We start from the raw sequence: 20,260 nt of genomic DNA, 5'->3' as shown, positions 1-20,260 counted from the left end.
CTAGAAGTAGCATCTCTATGCCTTGTCTCACCTTCCCATCTCTCCTGAGACCTCCCAGCTGGAGCAGAGATGAAGCGGGTAAGTGGGAAGCAGGTTCTGAAAATGGGAGGAGTACGAGATGTGTCCAAATTCTGGGAATCCACCTCAAACCCTTACCCCACCTCTTCCCGCCACCTCCCAGTGCCCGCCCCCAGCTTCAGCCTGCTCCCTTAAACTGCTGCCGCCCCGTGCTGGGTTGGACATTTTCGGCTGCTGACTGCCTGACTGCACCGAGCGGTCAGCAGCACCCGGTGGGACAGACATGATGGTGCTGAGTTTAGGCAGCTGGGCTCCCCTGGGGCCTCTCCTCTCACTGCTCTTTTCTACCAGCATGGCGGTAAGTGAAGAGACGATGTTAGAAAACACCTCAGCGCAGAAAGCGCTGTTGGGAGAAAATTCACTGAAAACGGTCTTCTTTCTTCTCTTCAGTACATTGCTACCAGAGACAACTGCTGCATATTAGATGAACGATTTGTAAGTACCTGAACAATTTTCTTTCATCTTAAGAGTCTAATTAAAGCTTTCCTATGCTGATTATTAACTACCATTATCACTTGATCCTCGTTGTTATTTTTGATCCTCATTAAATGCGCTGTGCTTAAGCCCGTTATTTGTTAAGAGCGGTATACGCTTGGTAAAAAATGTACGGGAGGCTGCACTGTTGATGAAAGCATATATCCAGCAGACGCTACAAGTAATAGTGTGCACTGTTTTCTTGCTATGTGTGCACACAGCATGAAAGTAAACTGCCTCTGTGAATTCAAATACAGCAGACAAAGTGGCAAACGCCTGCCCTTTTTCATCCACAATTGTTTGTGTAAGCTGACCAGATAGCTGCTCTCCATTTCTTGCTCCTGAAACATTGCCAATTATTATTCTTTCGTCTTTAGGGTAGCTACTGCCCAACAACCTGTGGCATTGCAGATTTCTTTAATAAATACCATCTTACTATGGATAATGAACTGCAGGAAATTGAGAGAATTTTACGGCAAATTACTAACTCCACAGCAACAACAGAACATTTGATTCAACACATCCAAAGCCTCTATCCTCCAGAGAAGCAGAAACTACCAAGTGAGACTATAAAAATAACTACACAATTGAAAAATAGAATTTATGTAGTTCTTGTGTTTTTTAATTTGCCTAATGGCCACAATTTTATCCTTTGCCTGTTTTACAGATTCAATTGATGATTATACTCAAAAGTCCAAGAAAATAATTGAAGAAATTATCAGATATGAAAACACTATTTTGTCTCATGAAAATACTATACAGTAGGTATCTTCCACCTTTTATATCACTTGACAATTCAAATCGTTTCTTTCTGTTCTTCTATCAAGTGCAACTGAGGCTCCCTCAGAAAGATTTTTTGTGCTCATGTGAACTGCTGGGCCCACACTGTCATTAGTAGCTGCTGAGCAAGACACTGAAGGATCATGAGGATCTGATATTGCATTCTCTGCTCATCTGCATAAGCCATTAATTGTGCAAGGAGTGCAAGATAAGAATGTCAGAAAGCATGGTGATATTTTTTTTAAGTTTGTTTTGCTGTGCCAGCTGCTCCTAAAATTTTTTCATGACTTCTTTAGGTTTTATTAATAGGAGTTTGTGCTGTAATGCAGAGTGTATGGAATATTTGTACGATCGTTCACTCTGGCTAACTTTACTGCATGTATCCATGTAAATCAACTCAGTTATGTAGCTGTAAATCATAAGTAACTATAAACTCAGTGGTAGTCTTTTGTAAATTGATATTGAAAATAAAATTAAGAACACCATTAACTTTTCTAGATCTTAAGATTATGTTTTTTGACATGAATGTAGAAAAATCTCCACTTCTGTGATGTTATATCACAGATGATGTAGGCATTCTGACACTTGTAGCAGTTTATTTACAGCATTTATGTTTTACAAATGCATCCATAATTAAAGAGGAATAATTTATCATTTACTTCGGGAGAACAAAGGAAAACTTTCCATGGACTTATATTCGTACATTAATTACTGGTTTGAGTTTTCCTGACTGGAGTCAAGTTTTGCATAAGATGAAGTGCGTGCTTTCTCATTTTGTCTAGTTTCCTTATCTTTAAATATCAGTGCTAAGAGAGGCACCCCCTTTTACAGGAGTGTATGTAGCAGCTTGCTACACAGGTGAGGCATGTGTGCAGGGAAATGTGTATGACAGTTTAAGAAGCAGCTGAAACAACAAGCCATTTTTATGTCTCTCTGTCCAGACAGTTGACAGATACGCATATATTGAACACAAACAGGATAGCACAGCTGAAAGAGAAGATCGCCCTGCTTGAGTCACACTGTCAGGAGCCATGCAGAGACACGGCTGAAATACAGGAGACAACTGGAAGAGGTGCACAAAATGCTTCTTGTAGGGTGGAGGGTTAATTCGGTTACAAGTATCGCCAGTTGGCATCATGGTGATGATCTGTTTGTAATCTTAGGGACCATAGATTTCTGCAAAGGTATGTGAGATTGCAAGTTATGAAACCAGTGCTTCGATCAATATAAGTGGTAGGTAGATGCTCTGCAAAGAGAGCGTTCAGATGGAACAGAGGTCTTGCTTGCTCATTTGGCCTTTTTGGCCAAAATATGATTATCCCAGAATGTATGCTAAACAGGAGGGGCAGGAAGAGGTTTTCTGTGGACATCAGACAAACAGAAGGCAATTCATTATCACATGTCTATTGAGTCACCTGGAAAAAAATATTTATTCCATTAGCTCAAAAAATGCCATTTTTGTTGCTGTAGAAATTAATGCAAGGACTGTATTTTACATTTAAGTTGCTTAAGCTGTATGTGAGACTAAATTCTTCCTCATTTTACACAAGTCCTGTGAACTTTAGAAGGTTTTTATGGCAATGACCTTAAAGTATGTGGGTTAAATAGCTAACTTTGCAACAATGACATTTGGATGAATTGTATTTCTTGCACTAAGAAAGTTACAATATCAAATAAGTGTGAGAGTAGAACTGTAGCTATATTAATAACAATCCTCTGAAAATCTTTACTTCAGATTGTCAAGACGTTGCAAATAAAGGTGCCAGAAAAAGTGGTCTTTACTTCATCAAGCCTCAAAAAGCCAAGCAGTCATTCCTAGTCTACTGTGAGATTGATTCATATGGCAACGGCTGGACAGTATTACAGAGGGTATGACGCTTATGTATTATTACCATGAGCAAGCTTATTCCATCAGCCCTGTTTTTATTTACCTACATAAGGTACGTAACTTTTTGATTGAGGTTTTTGGGGTTTTTTTTTGTTGTTTTTTTTCCCCCAGAGACTGGACGGGAGTGAGGACTTCAAGAAAACTTGGGTTCAGTATAAGGAAGGATTTGGACATCTGTCTCCAGATGACACCACTGAGTTCTGGCTGGGCAATGAAAAGATTCATTTAATAACTACGCAGTCCGCTCTGCCATACACCTTACGAATAGAACTGGAGGACTGGAGTGGCAAAAAAGGGTACTTGCTCATGATGCTTCTGAAAATGACAGCTTAAAACCTACTGCTCCCACTGCTGTGTCAGTTTGTACAGCTCTCTGAAAAACGATGACCCTTTAGAGCTGCTAACATGCATAGGACGCTGCATTGGCACCCTGTGTGATGTTGCCAGGCACACGTGTGTGTCTGAAGGCCACGTGCTGGCAGCCCTAGTTGAATTGGCAGAAGGAGTCTGTTTCTTCTCTTCAAGTTCCCTCACATCTTATGCATCTTATGGACTAGATGATTGTTGTAGGTCCCTTCTAACTGAACTATTCTATTCTGTTCTATTCTATTCTATTCTGTTCTATTCTAATGTATTCCATTCTCCAGGAGGGCTTACTGTCCTTGCTATTTCTTGAGACAGGCACTCCTTCCTCCCACCAAGAATTTCCTTATGACCAAAGCATTATGAACCTGGGAGATACATGTATGTGTTTACATAATGTAGATCTTTCATACGTCACTGGAGGCTAGTAGTCAGAAACATGCCTGATGCTGGAGCACAAAAGTTGGTTAGATGTACATCTTGAACTGAGGCACACAATCATGCAAAACCAATTCCTTTTCAAATGCTAGGATGCCATAAATGCCTTTTCTGCAGTGCTAACACCTATGTATTTTTCATTTGTGCATATACTGGGAATGCAGTACGCTCATATTCATCGTTATCCTTTGTTAACAGCACTGCTGACTATGCTGTATTCAAAGTGGGAAGTGAACAAGACAAGTATCGACTGACTTATGCCTATTTTATTGGTGGTGAAGCTGGGGATGCCTTTGATGGCTTTGATTTTGGAGACGATCCCAGTGACAAATCCTTTACCTCTCACAATGGCATGCGGTTCAGTACCTATGACAACGACAATGATAACTTTGCTGGCAACTGTGCTGAACAAGATGGATCTGGATGGTGGATGAACAGATGTCATGCTGGCCACCTCAATGGCAAATATTATATAGGTAAAGTGTCTTCTAAATAGCTATAATGCAGGACACCACGTTTCAGTGACAAAGAAAAATGGGTCACTTCCACTGAGTATGTTTTGCCATCTGGATTTCCCAAAGCTGGCGTAGCCCGTTCTTTGCAATAACTGTTAACACCAGCAGTAGGAACTTACGGCTGCTCTCCAGCCCAAAGTGGGAGAATCAGTCCTGAGAGAAGGAAACTAGGGAGAGAACAGCAGTGAACAGGGCCTGTTAGCATGCCCAGGGATGCTATAAAGGTATTAGTACTGGAAAAATGTGTGGGCACATTAACTATTTTAGAAAGCAGCTAACTGTTTTGTACCAACTGGATATTTTTTAGATGGTGTGTACACATCGGAAGATGCTGGTCCATCTGGGTATGACAATGGCATTATCTGGGCAACCTGGCGTGACCGGTGGTACTCCATGAAGAAAACTGCAATGAAAATCATCCCATTCAACAGACTGTCAATAGATGGGCAACAGCACAACTTGGGCAGCGCCAAACAGGTTCAACCACAGGGCCGAGGAGATATTTAAAATGACAGCAGAACATTCTTATCATTTCAAACACTGAGCTTGGCCAGCTGAAGCGTTAAGCCCACTGCATCTTAGAGAAGCTGGCTTTGTTTAGCGTTTTGTCACAGAAATAGTTGTACTTTGATTTTAGTATACCTTCCACATTACTGTTTCTTTTAACAGATAGTTAAACAGATAGTCTGGTGATCAGAAATAATCCCTTGCCTTAATGTGTTGTAAATGTTACATTTTTAATTTCCAACTGGTATAAATATGTAGGAACACTATCAACATGTCATCATAGCCTTATGCACTTCTTTCTTTTGAAGGACATTAAAATCCTGTCTTTTTTTTTCTGTTGTAGGTTGGAGACTCGTAAAGGGACAATTTCACAAAGACTGGTCTGAACAGGGAAAACAAATCTTTTATATCTTAGGCACTGAACTTACCTAACTTTACACAGTTCAATTTTGACTATAAAACACCGTTGACTGTAAAGTGCCCAAGCCTCTTCCCTGAGCACTGCTTACCTCTGTACATGGTTATTTTTTTCTGTACAAATTCTCAATAAATTTTTGATTATTACAAAATATCTGAACTTGTTATCTGTGCTCTTCTGTTGGCCAAACAAAACAAAGTAAACTTTATGATGGTTGGAAGGTTACTCTGATCAAACCTGTTTGATTCAGTCATTCCTGACTGGCGGGCCAATAATTTCTGCTCTTTGTTTAGAAGCAGGTGTTGGAGCTATTTCTTCATAAAAAGCGGCTTGTTTCCAAAAGTTTTCATTCTATTTTCTGATAAAATTGATTTGTAACATAGATCAAAGTACATAGCAAATTGAAAGAGGCCTAGTTTACTGCTGAAGGCTACTTAACTGAGCCACGAAATAATGAATACATTTTCAATCAGGATGTGTTAGGAAGTATACTATCAATGATCAAGAACAGATATTTTACTCCAAAGCATAGATATTAACAAGTTTCTCGAATATCACTCAGAATAAAAGTTTAATTTGCTATATAGCACATAGAATCATAGAATGGTTTGTGTTGGAAGGGACCTTAAAGATCATCTAGTTCCACCCCCCTGCCATGGGCAGGGACACCTCCCACTAGACCAGGCTGCTCAAAGCCCCATCCAGCCTGGCCTTGAATGTTTCCAGGGATGGGGCAGCCACAGCTTCTCTGGGCAACCTGTTCCAGTGCCTCACCACCCTCACAGTAAAGAATTTCTTCCTAATATCTAATCTAAATCCACCCTCTTTCAGTTTAAAACCATTACCCCTCCTATCATTACACTGCCTGATAAAGAGTCCCTCCCCATCTCTCCTGTAGGCCCCCTTTAGGTACTGGAAGGCTGCGACAAGGTCTCCCTGGAGCCTTCCCTTCTCCAGGCTGAACAACCCCAACTCTCTCAGCCTGTCTTCATAGGATAGGTGCTCCAGCCCTCTGATCATCTTCGTGGCCCCCCTCTGAACCCGCTCCAACAGGTCCATGTCCTTCTTATGTTGGGTGCCCCAAAGCTGGACACAGTACTCCAGGTGGGGTCTCACCAGAGTGGAGTAGAGGGGCAGAATCTCCTCCCTCACCCTGCTGGCCATGCTTCTTTTGATGCAGCCCAGGATGTGGTTGGCTTTCTGGGTAGTATTACAATGTACAACCATTATTCCTGAATACTGCCTTTTTTTTCATAAATATTTAAAAATTAACATATCTAGTACCATTGTTTGACACACACAAAAAAGTTAAAATGTGCAGCAGAAATTCATGGTATTTTACTTGCATTTTCTTTTCCTAGATCTGGTAATAATTTTCCATGTAATCCACATACATAAGCAAACCCACAGCACAGATCAAGAACAGCAAAGAATTTGTGATGCCGTCTGAATGTATTCACTCAGAATATCTGATGAGTGCATTTGAGGGGTACATTAGCAAATCACATTAGGTTTCTGGATAAATTTCTCAACAAAAAATACACTCAGAGATAGAATATGTATCTCTATCTCTGTCTCTGCCTCTGCCTCTGTATCTCAAGTTGATATATTAAGAAGTGAAATATGAAGTGTATCCCAGTCTTTATTTTTAGCTACTAGTGAGAGGTGAGAAGTTCACCTGGTATTTCTGAATAGCACATTCAAATGCTATATTTTAAAGACAGGGAGACATCACACTAATAAGACACACAGACACTCATAAGGCAGTTTATGCCACCTTAACATTTTTCCAGTTTTAGTGCCCAGGTCTCTTGCGAGCCTCCTCCTGAGCCTCCTTCCCTGGATCTGAGTCTCCATTGCATGATAAGCTCCTGTCTGTCCCCCTGTCATTTTTACTGAGGTTGTTTTGACTTAGTTCAAGTTTTACCCTTGGCCAAAATCTAAGAGGAAGGCAGGTTTCTCAGGAGTAGGTGAGAAGAAGCCATCATTAAGCATAGGGTCAGCATGGAGTTAACAACTGGTTGGGATGAGGGACAGCCCCTCCACACCACCAATGGGTATATTTGCACGACTCTGTTGCACGCATGCAAGCAGCCCTGCTGCGTGGCTCACTGCCAGCCTTGACTCCCAACTCCTCACCAAGCAAAGCAGTTTTCCTGAACGTTTTGTGCCGTGAGGCCTCTCCCATGGTTCCTTGTAGCTGAAGCAGCATGTGTAGAGAGGCCTGGGGGAAGGATGTGAGCTGAGGGCTGGCAAGTCCAGTCTGATCCTGGTTCTGAAAACAGCCACTTGAGCGGCATTGGCCAAGTCCCTTCCACTTTCTGTCTTCAGTTTATCCCGCCTATGACATGACTTTAAGCTTGTTATTATTTATATATTTACAACATGGAATTAAAAAATATTCCTTTCCCCTCTCTCACTTTGACTCCTGTATCCACACTCTGCTAGGTCTGAGCTATGATTTGCCTCTCCCACTTTAGCTTTTGGCCACAATGATTTATTTTATGACAATCTTCTGTAATTACACACATTTCACTGGTATGAACTGGCATTTTATGGGTTGCTCACCAGAACTAAGATTAGCTTATTCTTCCAGTTGATTTGTTGATTGGTATCCTAAGTTTTCACAAATCATTTTAACCTCTTTGGAGAGGACCATCTGCTCCAGTGGTCAGGAGGGTCAGAGCTATTGAATCCAAGAAGCCTGATCTTTCGAAGAAGTCCTATGCCAGAATTCATCAGGGAGTCTGCAGAATGCCAGCACACAGTTAGATTCTCTGGGCCCTGAAAAAAAACTGGCAAGACTCATGCCTTTTGGGGCTCCTTTCCACTGTTTCCAACCCTCCAACTATCAGAAAGGGGCCTTAACAGTTCTCCTATTTCTTCTGACAATACTGTCACTCCAAAGCTAAAAGAAAAAAAGAAAAAAAAAGAAAAAGTGGATGAGGAAGGGACAGAGGTAGAATAAAGGTGGACAGACTGGAGGACCTGCTAAGTCCCTCAGTCCCTGGGACATTGCACGGGAAAAATGTGGGACCAGATGCTGGGACTAGCTTGTAATGAATTCAAAGGAGTTAGGTAGTCCGAGGAGCACACGAAGAGAAAATGGAGCAGAGAGCTGGTGCTGAAGGAGAATGGAGTCTCAGCCAAGGTATCCAGAGGAGGAACATGAATGAGCAGGTTAGAGGAGAAGCAGGCACCACCTGGAAACTGGTGGCAGAGACTGGTGGTAGGACAGGAGACAGGGGGAGTGCTGGACAAACAAGGGCTGGCTCATATCTAGGGCACACAAACCAGAGTCAAACCCCAGACTCCTCAACTATTACTGTGGCAGCCTGCCAAGAGCAGGGCAGCTGAAGAAGTGAACTGTCCTTCTGTCCTTTGATCATGAATTAAAGTTAAATCCAAAGTTTATCTAGCTCTTGGCCTTTAGCCTTTCAAACAAACACAGGGAGAAGTGACTGGATGATTGCAACATGAAAGCAAAGGTACGGGCTAAAGGTCAGGCCCCAATTCAGCCCTCAACTGGAAAGCCTGAGGAGCTCCTCCTTCACCCTGGCTTTATCCAGCAATCCCCTTTCCATGAAGCAGGAAACCCCTCGTAGCTTATCTAATGTTTATGATCTATTATCAGCTTTTTCCAGTTCTTCTAGCCTTGGTGACCGAGTTTTACTTGGACCAGAGCTTAAGTTTTCTGGATTTGAAGGTCACCAGAGAGCTGCACCCTCCATCAGGGTCAGAGGAGTCCAGTGTTACACCGGTAGCCAGTACCTGGGACACAACCTAGCAATTTGTCACATCCTCTGTCAACGTGGTTAAAAAGGCAGGAATTCTACTGCTTGATGTGCTCTGACTGCTCTTGATTTTTAAGGCCTATTAAATTACAAAAATAATCTTCAGAGATTACTGAAGATCACAAAATCAAGCTCTTGCAAATTGGGAAAGCCAGAACTAAGGTGGCAAGTCACATCATGTCTGAATGATGAAGGATGCTTTAGTTGTTGCATAGGTTGTCACGCATATAGTGAGTAAGTAAGACCAGGCAGGGCACAGTTGTCTCTTACTTACAGCTGATACCCTTCAGAATGAGGTGCTATTCCTGCTATCGTCACCCGGGTCACTTTGGTGTCTTGGAGCTGGCTGCTGGATGTTCCTCCTGAGACCCCATGCAGGCACAGAGCTGCAGCTGCCGGCAGCGGGATCTGCACGTAAGGTGTGCTCTGAAGACTCAGACTATCAAAATGAATCCCCAAAATAAATAACTGCTTTTTGACAACCTTAACTGAAAGTTGTGCCCAGGGAATGAATGTTTGTAATGCACTGGGGCAGCTGAGTGATGAGCACCATAGGAAAACCCTTGAACTTTAAACAGCCTGCAGAGCATCATCATACAATGAAAAGAACATACAGCTCTGGGCAGCTGTTTGCCTGCAGACCACCATCCATGCTCAATGTGAGGAGGAAGGGGTTTGGTGGAAGAAGCATCACGTGTGATCCTGGGGTAAAGCACAGCCCACAAGTGTACCCACAAGGAGAGCACATGAAGGTTGTAATAGCAATTCTCGTTTTCCTGAGCACAGAGGTCCTAAGGTTGTGATCTTTGAGCGGAGTTTTGTATCAGTCGTGGAGGTTTAAGTTAGAGCTTGTTGGTTTGAGTGGGAGACTCTCCATGGACCCCAGTATATTTTGGATGAAGTCCATTTTACTCGGTTCTGTAAAATAATTAATCCTAATCCTGCAAGACTTCCTCTCATTGTGGTCATTCCCTCCTTTAAGCATTTTATTGTCCTATGAGCTTTTTATAATTCTTTCATGGAACCGCTGCAACAGTGTGAACAAAACTGTGTAGGACTTGGAGCGGGGAAGCATCACCAGTCTTACCCTTGCTGAAGTTGAGAGCTGAGCATTTTGATGTGTAATCATATTTATTATCTGCTTTGAGTTCAGGAGCTGCCTTACAGACATTTATCAACCAAACAACACAGCTATGGCTGGCTGATCTTCAAACTGAGCAAAGGTAATATGTGGTCTGTTTGGACAGTTGTTGCTGAAGTTAGCTGGGCTGTCTTGTTGCTGAAATCAGAAGAGGTTTGTTTCATCATAGTATTACTGGCACTGCGTGGGATTCAATGGAAGACTTTACAAAGTGTGTTGCAGGGAATTGAAACAAAACATCTTGTTCCAGAATAAGCTTAAGCCTTAAATATAACAGAAACTCTTAGTCATGAAAAACCAGGTCCTGGTGGTGTAGGTGTTAATCGATGTAGCACCATCTTACTGAGCTCTTCTGCTACCTGAGGATATGACTCGCTATTGATGATATTGGTATAAGTTAAGTTACGTTTAAGAGGGTTTTTCTAGATGAGAGAGGCATGAAATGCAAGGACAGAAATGGGAGGAAACAAAGGGTCCAGTTCAACTGCAGTGAACTGTACATGGAGAGGGTTCAAGGCTCCTAAGGGAGAAAACAGGAGGAAACGGAGAGGAAAGGAGGATAAGGCAAAGCCTGGGACGGCTGCTGGAATGGATCCAAAGCTAAAATCAGCTATTTTGAATTAAATATGTTTTAAAATGCCAGAGTCAAGCTTAAACATGTCCCACTAAAGCAGAACATGATGTAGAGCTTTGTGAATATCATAAGGTTTTAAAAAGCCAAGAGAGAATTTTGTTCTTTCAACTGCTTAGGCCCACATTTGCTCAAGTAAGGGTTTTCTTGCTTGTTCCTCTCACTGCGGTGGCAACTTTTGAGATGGGCAGCATCCCTCAAGTGTCTGAAAGCCATGTACAACACTGCCCAGTAACAGTCAGGCTTGTTATAGGGCTCACAGCAGCAGAACATTATCACCAATTGCCACATAGAAGCTATACCCATTATACAAAAATTTAAGGAGACATGACTCCTTAGGAAGATTTAGTTATGCTTAACATCTGTCCTGGGACATTTTCAAGTACCGCTTCACTGTGCTCTTCATAAATATGTGTTCATTTCAAACAAATGCTACTTGATAAAAATTTATAATAAACCATTTGTGTAAGAGACAGCATAATGTTAAACACATCATGCATTATACAAATGCCAGTAAAGTCCAGCTGTAAGAACTGGTGTAAACTGGGCTCTGCACTCCTCAGGAATTAATTTTGGTTGATGACCACATGGTCACAGATAGACTGTATCAACCTTTCTTAGACTACTACTTGCTTTGGAAAGGCCAGCAAATTTCACAGCAGTGGAACACAGTCACACAGAAAGGGCAAACCAATGACTTGCTTTTCCAAATATCAGCTCTTTGATTATGCTAGCTAAATGCCCATCGCACAGAGTGTGTGTTTTCCAGCAGGTAAGCATTGCTGGATCCCGCCAGGTCCTGCATACATACAGTTGAACATCCAGTTACAAGAAACTAAGCTTTACACAGATTTTTTCCTGGAATACATGGTGTTGCCTGCATGTTGGTGTTGTACAAACTTATCTGGAGTAAATAACATCAGAAACTTGTGCAAGAGGCCTTAAGTAATCACCTAAGGGGGAGGGGAGCACTTGGCATGTTTTATCTCCAAACAGAAGGGAGCATAATGATTAATCTCAGCTTTGCATTAAGGTTTAAATTGCACCAAAAGACCGGTGAAGAGCATCCTTTCAGTCTGAGTTCTTCTCACTATTCTCCTGAAGATGATATCAATGAGGATCCTCTGTGTGTTGCTGTGCCTCAACTTAGCCTGGGTATGAGTTTGCTTACTTGATTCTTTTCATATCTTTATATTTTGAAGAGTAAGCATTTATTTAATGTTCATTCATTAGTTAGATACATTTTGGCTATCACCTAACTTGTAAAATTCAATGCATACACATATGCACAAGCTTACTGTAACCACTTCACTGCTGGACTTTCATCAGTAGTTTTTGAGTATCCAGTGCTCTACTTTTGCTTAATTCGGTTTTGCTGAATCTGCCTGGCTTCAGGAGCAGCAAAGTATGTACATTAACATGAATTCATAGATTCATAGGTGATGCTTTAAGTCTTAAATCTAACTGACTGGATGCTGGTGGCTCCAGACAGCCAGGAATTTTCATCTTTATTAGGGTGAATGACTCATAATACCTTTATTATAAAATACGTATCAAAAAAAGAAAGGATTCCTGTGGCAGCAACATCAGGTTAAACTACAGCTAAGAATCAACTTTTAGATAAGGAAAGAGATAGACTTGATTTTCAACTATGCTAATATAACCTTGCTCTTTTCTCATTGAGGTCTTAGGTCGTAATCTCATGTTAGATTCTTTACGTTTCTCTTTGTGACTGTTTTTTGAAGAATGTGCATGTTTTAACAAAGGACAGAAATTACAGGAAGCGGATGGGCCAAAACAGAAGCGGTCGCACCGGAGCTGTCAGTGCTGAAAGGGCACAGACCACCTAAAAGTCAAATTTCTATTTGTTACTTTTAAGAGGCACTTGGGCCACATCCTCAGGATGCATCACACCAGCGTGAATCTGCTGATTTTAGTAATGACATTCCACTTCCCCAGGGCTGAGGTTCTGGCCCTGGAGGCTAGAATTAGGAAAACTGTCTCTGCCTTAGAATTAAGCATTAATCATAATAATAATTAATCATTAATATCTTCAAGCATTAATTATGCTGGTTGAAAAGAAGATAAAGTATGCGGAGGAATCCAGTCAGACCTAATTACATCTCAAGCCCTAAAACAGGGCTTTCTTTTATGAAAAAAGAATTCTTTTCCAGTCTTTCACTAAGTGATAACACAGTAGGAATCCTTACAGTGTTTTGGTTTAGAATTAGTTTTGTATACATGCACTTACTCTTCTCATGTTGGGAGAAAATCTCAGTATATTTATTTCTTTTCTTTCCATTAGCATAGTGGAGTCCATCCATCACTGACATTACTATTTTTATTACGATGTTATTAGCTTTCTTGTTCTTTATGCCAGGCAAAACACGCTGCTACAGGCTTACAGCTAGCACTGTGATTAAAATCAGAAACACTGTGGGGAAAACTCTCTTCATATACATCTTTAAGCCGGTTTTGTGTAGAGTGAAGGTGGTAGAATGAAAATAGAAATTTAGAAATATTAGAAATAGAACATGGGATTTTTTAAGTGTTTGCTTTAACTTAACCAGTTTCAATCTAATTTCAAGTTAATTTTATATTTACATGCAGAATACAAGGTATCTGTGGAATGATATTATCATGATATATCCTGCGCATCACCAGCTCCCTGCATAGCAGAACTGATTTTAAGAGATGAAAAGCTTTATTCTGACAAAACAAACAAAATCGTATCTTACAAGAAGTGTCAGGAATAAAATCCTTGTGGTATTTAGTGTGATGCTTTCCAGATGGCTGTAATTGCCACACATCAGCTATGCCACTGAGTGTTTGAGGACGTTGGCATTATATTTCTGTTGTCTTGGCACCTTTTTAGTTAATCTCGGTTCTGCTCTTCCCCTTTTTTCCTCCTGGCAGGCACAAGACGGAGAGAGTGCCTTCGAAAGGGAGGGTGCAGGAGTGCGTGGTCCCAGGATCGTGGAGCACATGTCCCAGTCCTCCTGCCAGTATGAGAAGAACTGGCCCATCTGTGCGGACGATGACTGGGTGAGCAATGAGCTCTGGGGGTGAAAGCAGGGCCCGTCTGTAGGATGCTCACAGATCTCAGCTGCATCACTACGATGGGCACCATGCAGCCAGCACGCAGTGGGGCTTTAGGTCTGAGGGAGGACAGGCAACGCTTCACGTCGGGGCAGCCTGGAGAGATCTCCTGTGGGGAAAAAAAAGAAGATGGAAAAAAATGAGGAGAAAGAAAGAGGAAGAAGAGAAGTTTGCAGGGCTGCAGAATCAGAAGAGAAAATAAGTCTGGAAAAGAAAGATGACATAAAAGGCAGCTATTCCTAGAAAAAAAAAAAGGAGGATTTCTTTTCAGAATTTTGATATTGCCACTTTTGGAGTTGGTAAAAAAGAAAGGCAATGGAAGGAAAGATGTGTGACAAAGGAAAGAAATAGCTAGAAATAGCTTACACTTCACTGGTTACTTTTTAGGAAGTCAGATGACAAAGTGTTCAGGAAAAGATTCATAACAATTGACTGGGTATCTTTGTGTATAAACCGTTAATTTGTCTCTCTCTTGCCTCTTGCATCTCAGCCCATCTCTGTGCTACATTTATTTGATGACATCTTGGCAAAGAGCTTTAGTCTGTAAGAATATTAAGCTTATCTGAGGAAAATTCTGCTTAAATAAGTTGGCCTCCAACATCCTTGCTCAAACTGGGCAACAGACTTCTTACAGCAGCCCTTTGGGAGAGAGAGAGACATATACGTACATATATATATATGTATGTATGTCATATTTCACCCCTGAGGAACAGCGGAGAGGGAAAATTAAGGGTTTACTTGTTCCTTGCACACCCCTTCTGGCAGGTGTCTGTGGATGCGCTTCACTGATTCCATCACACCAGTGCCAGAGGCATAAGAGGTAAAGGATCAGCCCCCAGGTGGTTTGTTCTAAGTCACACAAGTCCTTGACGAAGTCGTTGGATGAACAGGACAGGACATCTGAAGAGAACTTGCAGAATCTTGCCCTAATTTTTTTTTTAATGTGTTTTCGTTGTTGGCCAAAATTCTGCAAACCTAATGTTAAAAACAGGTTTATTTATGAAGATTTTGAGACAATTATTTCCCTCTTCCAATTTTAGGGTACAAAATGTCCATCAGGCTGCAGAATGCAAGGACTGATTGATGAAACGGACCAGGATTATAATCACAGAATAGATAAAATCAAGAAGCTGCTTGCAGAAAATCAAAACAACTATAAAAAATCCAATCGGATAATTGTGGAAACCATAAACGTACTAAAACCAAACTTGGACAGTGCTCAGCGTGAGTATCTTGCACCCAGTTTTATTATCGATTGTGGAATTATTTTTTTTGTGCATAAGAAATACGCAGTGGAAATATATGCTGCACTGGACCTCATTATCAAGAGCCAGAATAAATATAGTAATACAAAATTCTTAACTGCTATCTGGTAAAAACTAATTAAATTTTTACCTGCTCAGTACTATGAGAAATATGTTCTTAATTACGTGTTTTAATTACATATTTTAAACTACGCTATTCTTTTAGGAAAGAAAATCTCACGTGCATGGGTGACTGTGATGCATTTCTGTTTCAGAGACTGATGAGACTTACGGTCACTTGTCGGGAGAACTGAGGCGGAGAATTGTGACATTGAAGCAGAGAGTTATCACTCAAGTAAACAGAATTAAAGCTCTGCAGAGCAGCATCCAGGAACAGGTGGTGGAGATGAAGCGCTTGGAGGTAGGTAGCAGCTACATAATTTCCATTCTTTCCAGGACAGCTACAGAAAGAGGGTCTACCCATTACACGTGGTGAGCAGTGCTGCCTCTGGAAGAAAACATGATGCAACTCCCACAAGATCTGACTTGCTGAGGCAAATCCCCAAATGATTTTTGGATTTTCTTTTGTGCAGCTTGGTTTTCTTTTCCTGCTCAGGAGGACTCCTGGTCCCATCAGCCCTCTCAGACGGGCAGCAAGGATGTTAGATCTGCTGATAACTGGCTCTGTGTGAGGCATTTCTCCTGCTGTAAGGAGCTGCTGAGCAGCTAGGATGACGGGGATGTGCCCTGTCCTTCCCCGGTGCTGCCACCACTGCCCACAGACAGTGCTGGCATTAGAGCCCGTCTTCCCAGGTTGCGGCCAATTCTGCTGATGGTAATGCAAGGAAAAGTCCTGGCACAAACAGCAGTTTTGCTCAAAAGCCCATTTTTATCCCTGGATCAGAGATACAGCGTTTGGATCATTTGGGAAAGCAGTGGTAACCCCAGGATGGCAGGCCTCACAGCAGGGCCATGACAAGCTCTGGGACATGTCCAGTGTCTTCCCCTCTCCTTGGAGGACCTGTTTCTGCCCCAGTCCCCAGGGAGTGTGCCCAGCTCTGCAGCACTCCCTCCAAACACAGGAGGACACCCCTATGGCTCAAGAATAAAGGGAGCAGAGATTGGGAACATGCTACAACATATTTCTCCAGGGAGTTCCTGTGCACTGTGCTATTGCACATGTCGTATTTACAGTGGAATAAACCCAGGAATGCTTTCAAAACTGAGCTTTGGAAAAGCTTAGCTGTAGGTGGGAGGTACCAGGGCAGCTCCCACCTTTCCCCAGTCCAGTCAAAGGATACACTTGCTTGAGAAAGTCGGGAAAGCTCCCTAACCAAATTATTTCTCTCCGTTTATATAGGTGGACATTGATATTAAGATACGATCTTGCAAAGGAACCTGTGCTAAAAGCTTTGATTACCAGGTGGACAAAGAAAGCTATGACAACATCCAGAAGCAGCTTACCCAAGCCAACTCCATCAACTTGCACCCAGAGCTTCAAACAACCACCTTGAGCACACTGAAAATGAGGCCACTTAAGGACTCAAATGTTCCTGAGCATTTTAAGCATAAGCCTCTGCCTGAAATGCAGGCTCTGAACATAGTTAATAACATCAGGCAGATGCAAGCAGTATTAGAAAGATCAGAAACAGACACGAACCCCTCCCGAGGCGACAGCTTCTATCCCATGGCAGAATCAAGGGGGGACGGACCTTCACGCACCAGCAAATTAGTTACTTCTACTCATGGGAGAGAAACCCATGGTCTGGGAGACAGAACCTCCTCCACTGTTCGTAGATGCACCAAAACTACCACCAAAAAAATTGTCACCGGCCCTGATGGCCCTAGAGAAGAAGTAGTTGAAAAAGTGGTTTCTTCCGATGGCTCAGACTGCTCCCATTTACAAGGAGCAGGAAATGTTGGAGGGGAAGGGAGCGTGTACCATGTCGGTGGGACAGATGGCTTCCACAAGCTAGACAGTTTATTCCCTGACATAGAATCATTTTTTACCCCTGACTCTCCATCCACCGCTAATAGGCACTTTGGTGGATCTAGCAGCATTTCAACTAGCAGCCACGTAACTGGCACAGGCAGTAGTCACTTAGGTACTGGAGCATCCAGTCATTCAGGGACTTATGGGGGGAAAGGCAAATTTACAGACTTAGGAGAGGAGGAAGAAGATGACTTTGGAGGACTTCACCTTCAGCCATCTGGATTCCCATCTGGCAGTGCAAGTCACTCCAAGGCTGTAGTGACCAGCTCCTCTTCTAGTTTCAACAAGGGAGGCTCCACTTTCGAAAGCAAATCACTAAAGACCCGTGAAATAACTGAGCAGCTAGGTGGGGTGCAACATGATCAGAGTGCAGAGGATACCCCAGACTTTCAGGCACGCAGCTTCAGACGGACAAGAGTGAAGCAAAGGACAGCCAACACTGGGAAAGGTACACAGGCATCACACAAGTAGTTACTGAGGTAGTGGAGCCAAACTCCATCCATAACCAAACTGACACATTGGTTTTAGATACTGCAGTACAACAGTGTAATGATAAAACGCAAGCACTGTGTCCGTTTGTTGCCACCTCAGAAACAAAAAGGGAAATATTTCATTAATACTTGGGTATCACATAGACAATTCACAATTTAAGAAGTATGTAAAGTTTTCTTATCTCAATTCTTTCTAATGTTGCCTGTCACTATACCTAGGGTAGTCCAAGACATGTTTAACAATTTTCCTCAGAGATATTGGTACTTGGATCCTCTGAACCTTTTATTAAATTTTGCTGATAACTCCTGTCAAACCAGATCAACTTTTTTTTTTAGACTGTGATGATATCCGCCAGAAACACACTTTTGGTGCCAAAAGTGGCATTTTCAAAATCAAGCCAGCGGGATCCAGTAAGGTTTTGTCAGTTTATTGCGACCAAGAGACCACTTTGGGAGGATGGCTATTGATCCAACAGAGAATGGATGGATCAGTGAATTTTAACCGGACCTGGCAAGACTACAAGAGAGGTTTCGGCAGCGTGGATGGCAGAGGGCGAGGAGAGTTCTGGCTGGGCAATGAAAACATACACTTGCTGACTCAGAACGACACTCTCCTTCGGGTAGAGTTAGAGGACTGGGATGGAAATGCTGTCTATGCAGAGTATATCGCACAGGTAGGGTCTGAAGCAGAAGGGTACCCCCTTGCCGTGTCCTCCTACGAGGGGACCGCCGGGGATGCGCTGATCGCCGGCTGGCTGGAGGAGGGCACCGAATACACGTCCCATGCCCAGATGCGGTTCAGCACCTTCGACCGGGACCAGGACCGCTGGGAGGAGAGCTGCGCGGAGATGTACGGGGGCGGCTGGTGGTACAACAGCTGCCAGGCGGCCAACCTCAATGGCATTTACTACCTGGGAGGCCACTACGACCCCAGGTACAACGTTCCTTATGAGATCGAAAACGGCGTGGTCTGGCTGCCATTTAGAGCCTCTGACTATTCCCTTAAAATTGTTAGAATGAAAATCAGGCCCATAGAAATGCTGTAGAAAAACAGGCTTTTAATATGTCTGTTACAACTACAAGTTTAAAAGATTTTTTTATACATATATATGAACATGATGTATTTTTACCCTGTGAATTTGAAGGCAACTGGACACATCTGTGGCTTAAAAAATAAACACTGATTAATCATTAACAGAACAGCTCTTCCGTCTTATTTATAACTGACAAACCCTTTCAAGGAAATATTGATTTTTAAAACCCTTTTTATATAGACTTTGTCTGTGTCTTTGACCATGTCTATGTCTATGTCTTTGGCAGCTCACACCCTGACTGGAGATAAAAATATTTATAATTTGAATTATTAACTTTGTTTAAGCGTGTTAAATAAGTAAAAGAATTTAGAATTATGTTCACCATGAACTCCTGCTTCCACGAACATGAACCGTGAAAGTCTGATCGACAGTCACACTTCTAGGCCATCTCCTCTCATTTCCATTTCGAGGGGAGCACAACAGCAGCAGGATTCCATTCCCAGGCAGAGCGTGGCTGGTTTGGGTTCTCACTTTTGGCACACACCTAACGTGGAGTACACTTTGATAAATGATGCATGCATTCTAATACTGACTTTTAAGGATATCCTAAGCTTTGATTTTACAAATACGGAGGTAGACTTTCAATCCCATTGGTAGTTTCCTGTGCATACTGTAGCTTTGAAATAAGACAGTTCATGATAACTCATCAAAATACAACTCCCAAAACAGGCTACTATTTTCTAGTGACCACTAAAAGGTTACGACTGTAAACAGCACAAGCAAAATGTTATAACGTGGATGGTTATAGTATATATTTCCTTGGTTTAGAATGTTTTTTGGCACATGTGTCAAGCAAGGACTTTTCTACAGATGAGAGGTTTAAATCAGCAACTTGCTGACAGTGTGTGGTAAGGATTTTTTAGGAGAAATCTGGATGCAGGAAAAACTTCTTTACTTTGAGGGTGGCAGAGCACTGGCACAGGCTGCCCAGAGAGGTGGTGGAGTCTCTGTCTCTGGAGACATTCAAAACCCGCCTGGACGCGTTCCTGTGTAACCTGCTCTAGGTGACCCTGCTGTGGCAGGGGGGTTGGACTAGATGATCTCCAGAGGTCCTTTCCAACCCCTACCATTCTGTGATTCTGTGCATGGAAAAACAGTTATATTGATTACACAATTACACAAGAACATGCTGTATTTACCTTTATACCTTATGACATAAAATTACACAAGCATTTACTCTGTTTAATATTTCTGTGCTTCTATTGGGAAACAAGCATGAGCAAACTTTCCTTGCCTCCAATCTCACTGGCCAGCGTGTTTCATACCATTTAACAGTATCATCAAATACTGGCAAAGCAACTCTCTTTTAGCC

General features: G+C 42.3%; 2 protein-coding genes across 2 annotated transcripts; both read left to right on the top strand.

The window, feature by feature from the left end:
* The first annotated feature begins 219 nt into the window (after positions 1–219).
* FGG (fibrinogen gamma chain) lies at positions 220–5,616 on the top strand. The gene is made up of 10 exons (XM_063336924.1): positions 220–376; positions 469–513; positions 930–1,113; positions 1,220–1,313; positions 2,274–2,404; positions 3,068–3,201; positions 3,332–3,516; positions 4,220–4,497; positions 4,844–5,013; positions 5,387–5,616. The coding sequence occupies exons 1-10, from the start codon at positions 302–304 to the stop codon at positions 5,399–5,401; spliced, it is 1,311 nt and encodes a 436-aa protein (XP_063192994.1). The 5' UTR covers positions 220–301; the 3' UTR covers positions 5,402–5,616.
* Positions 5,617–12,052: 6,436 nt separating this feature from the next.
* FGA (fibrinogen alpha chain) lies at positions 12,053–19,054 on the top strand. The gene is made up of 6 exons (XM_063336838.1): positions 12,053–12,182; positions 13,944–14,072; positions 15,167–15,350; positions 15,646–15,791; positions 16,731–17,811; positions 18,191–19,054. The coding sequence occupies exons 1-6, from the start codon at positions 12,132–12,134 to the stop codon at positions 18,898–18,900; spliced, it is 2,301 nt and encodes a 766-aa protein (XP_063192908.1). The 5' UTR covers positions 12,053–12,131; the 3' UTR covers positions 18,901–19,054.
* Positions 19,055–20,260: the final 1,206 nt, after the last annotated feature.

The sequence above is a fragment of the Chroicocephalus ridibundus genome, chromosome 5, assembly GCF_963924245.1.
Source record: "Chroicocephalus ridibundus chromosome 5, bChrRid1.1, whole genome shotgun sequence".
In the NCBI taxonomy this organism is placed as follows: domain Eukaryota; kingdom Metazoa; phylum Chordata; class Aves; order Charadriiformes; family Laridae; genus Chroicocephalus; species Chroicocephalus ridibundus.
Note: the sequence above shows the minus strand (reverse complement) of the source record. Positions and strands in the feature narration are given on the sequence as shown.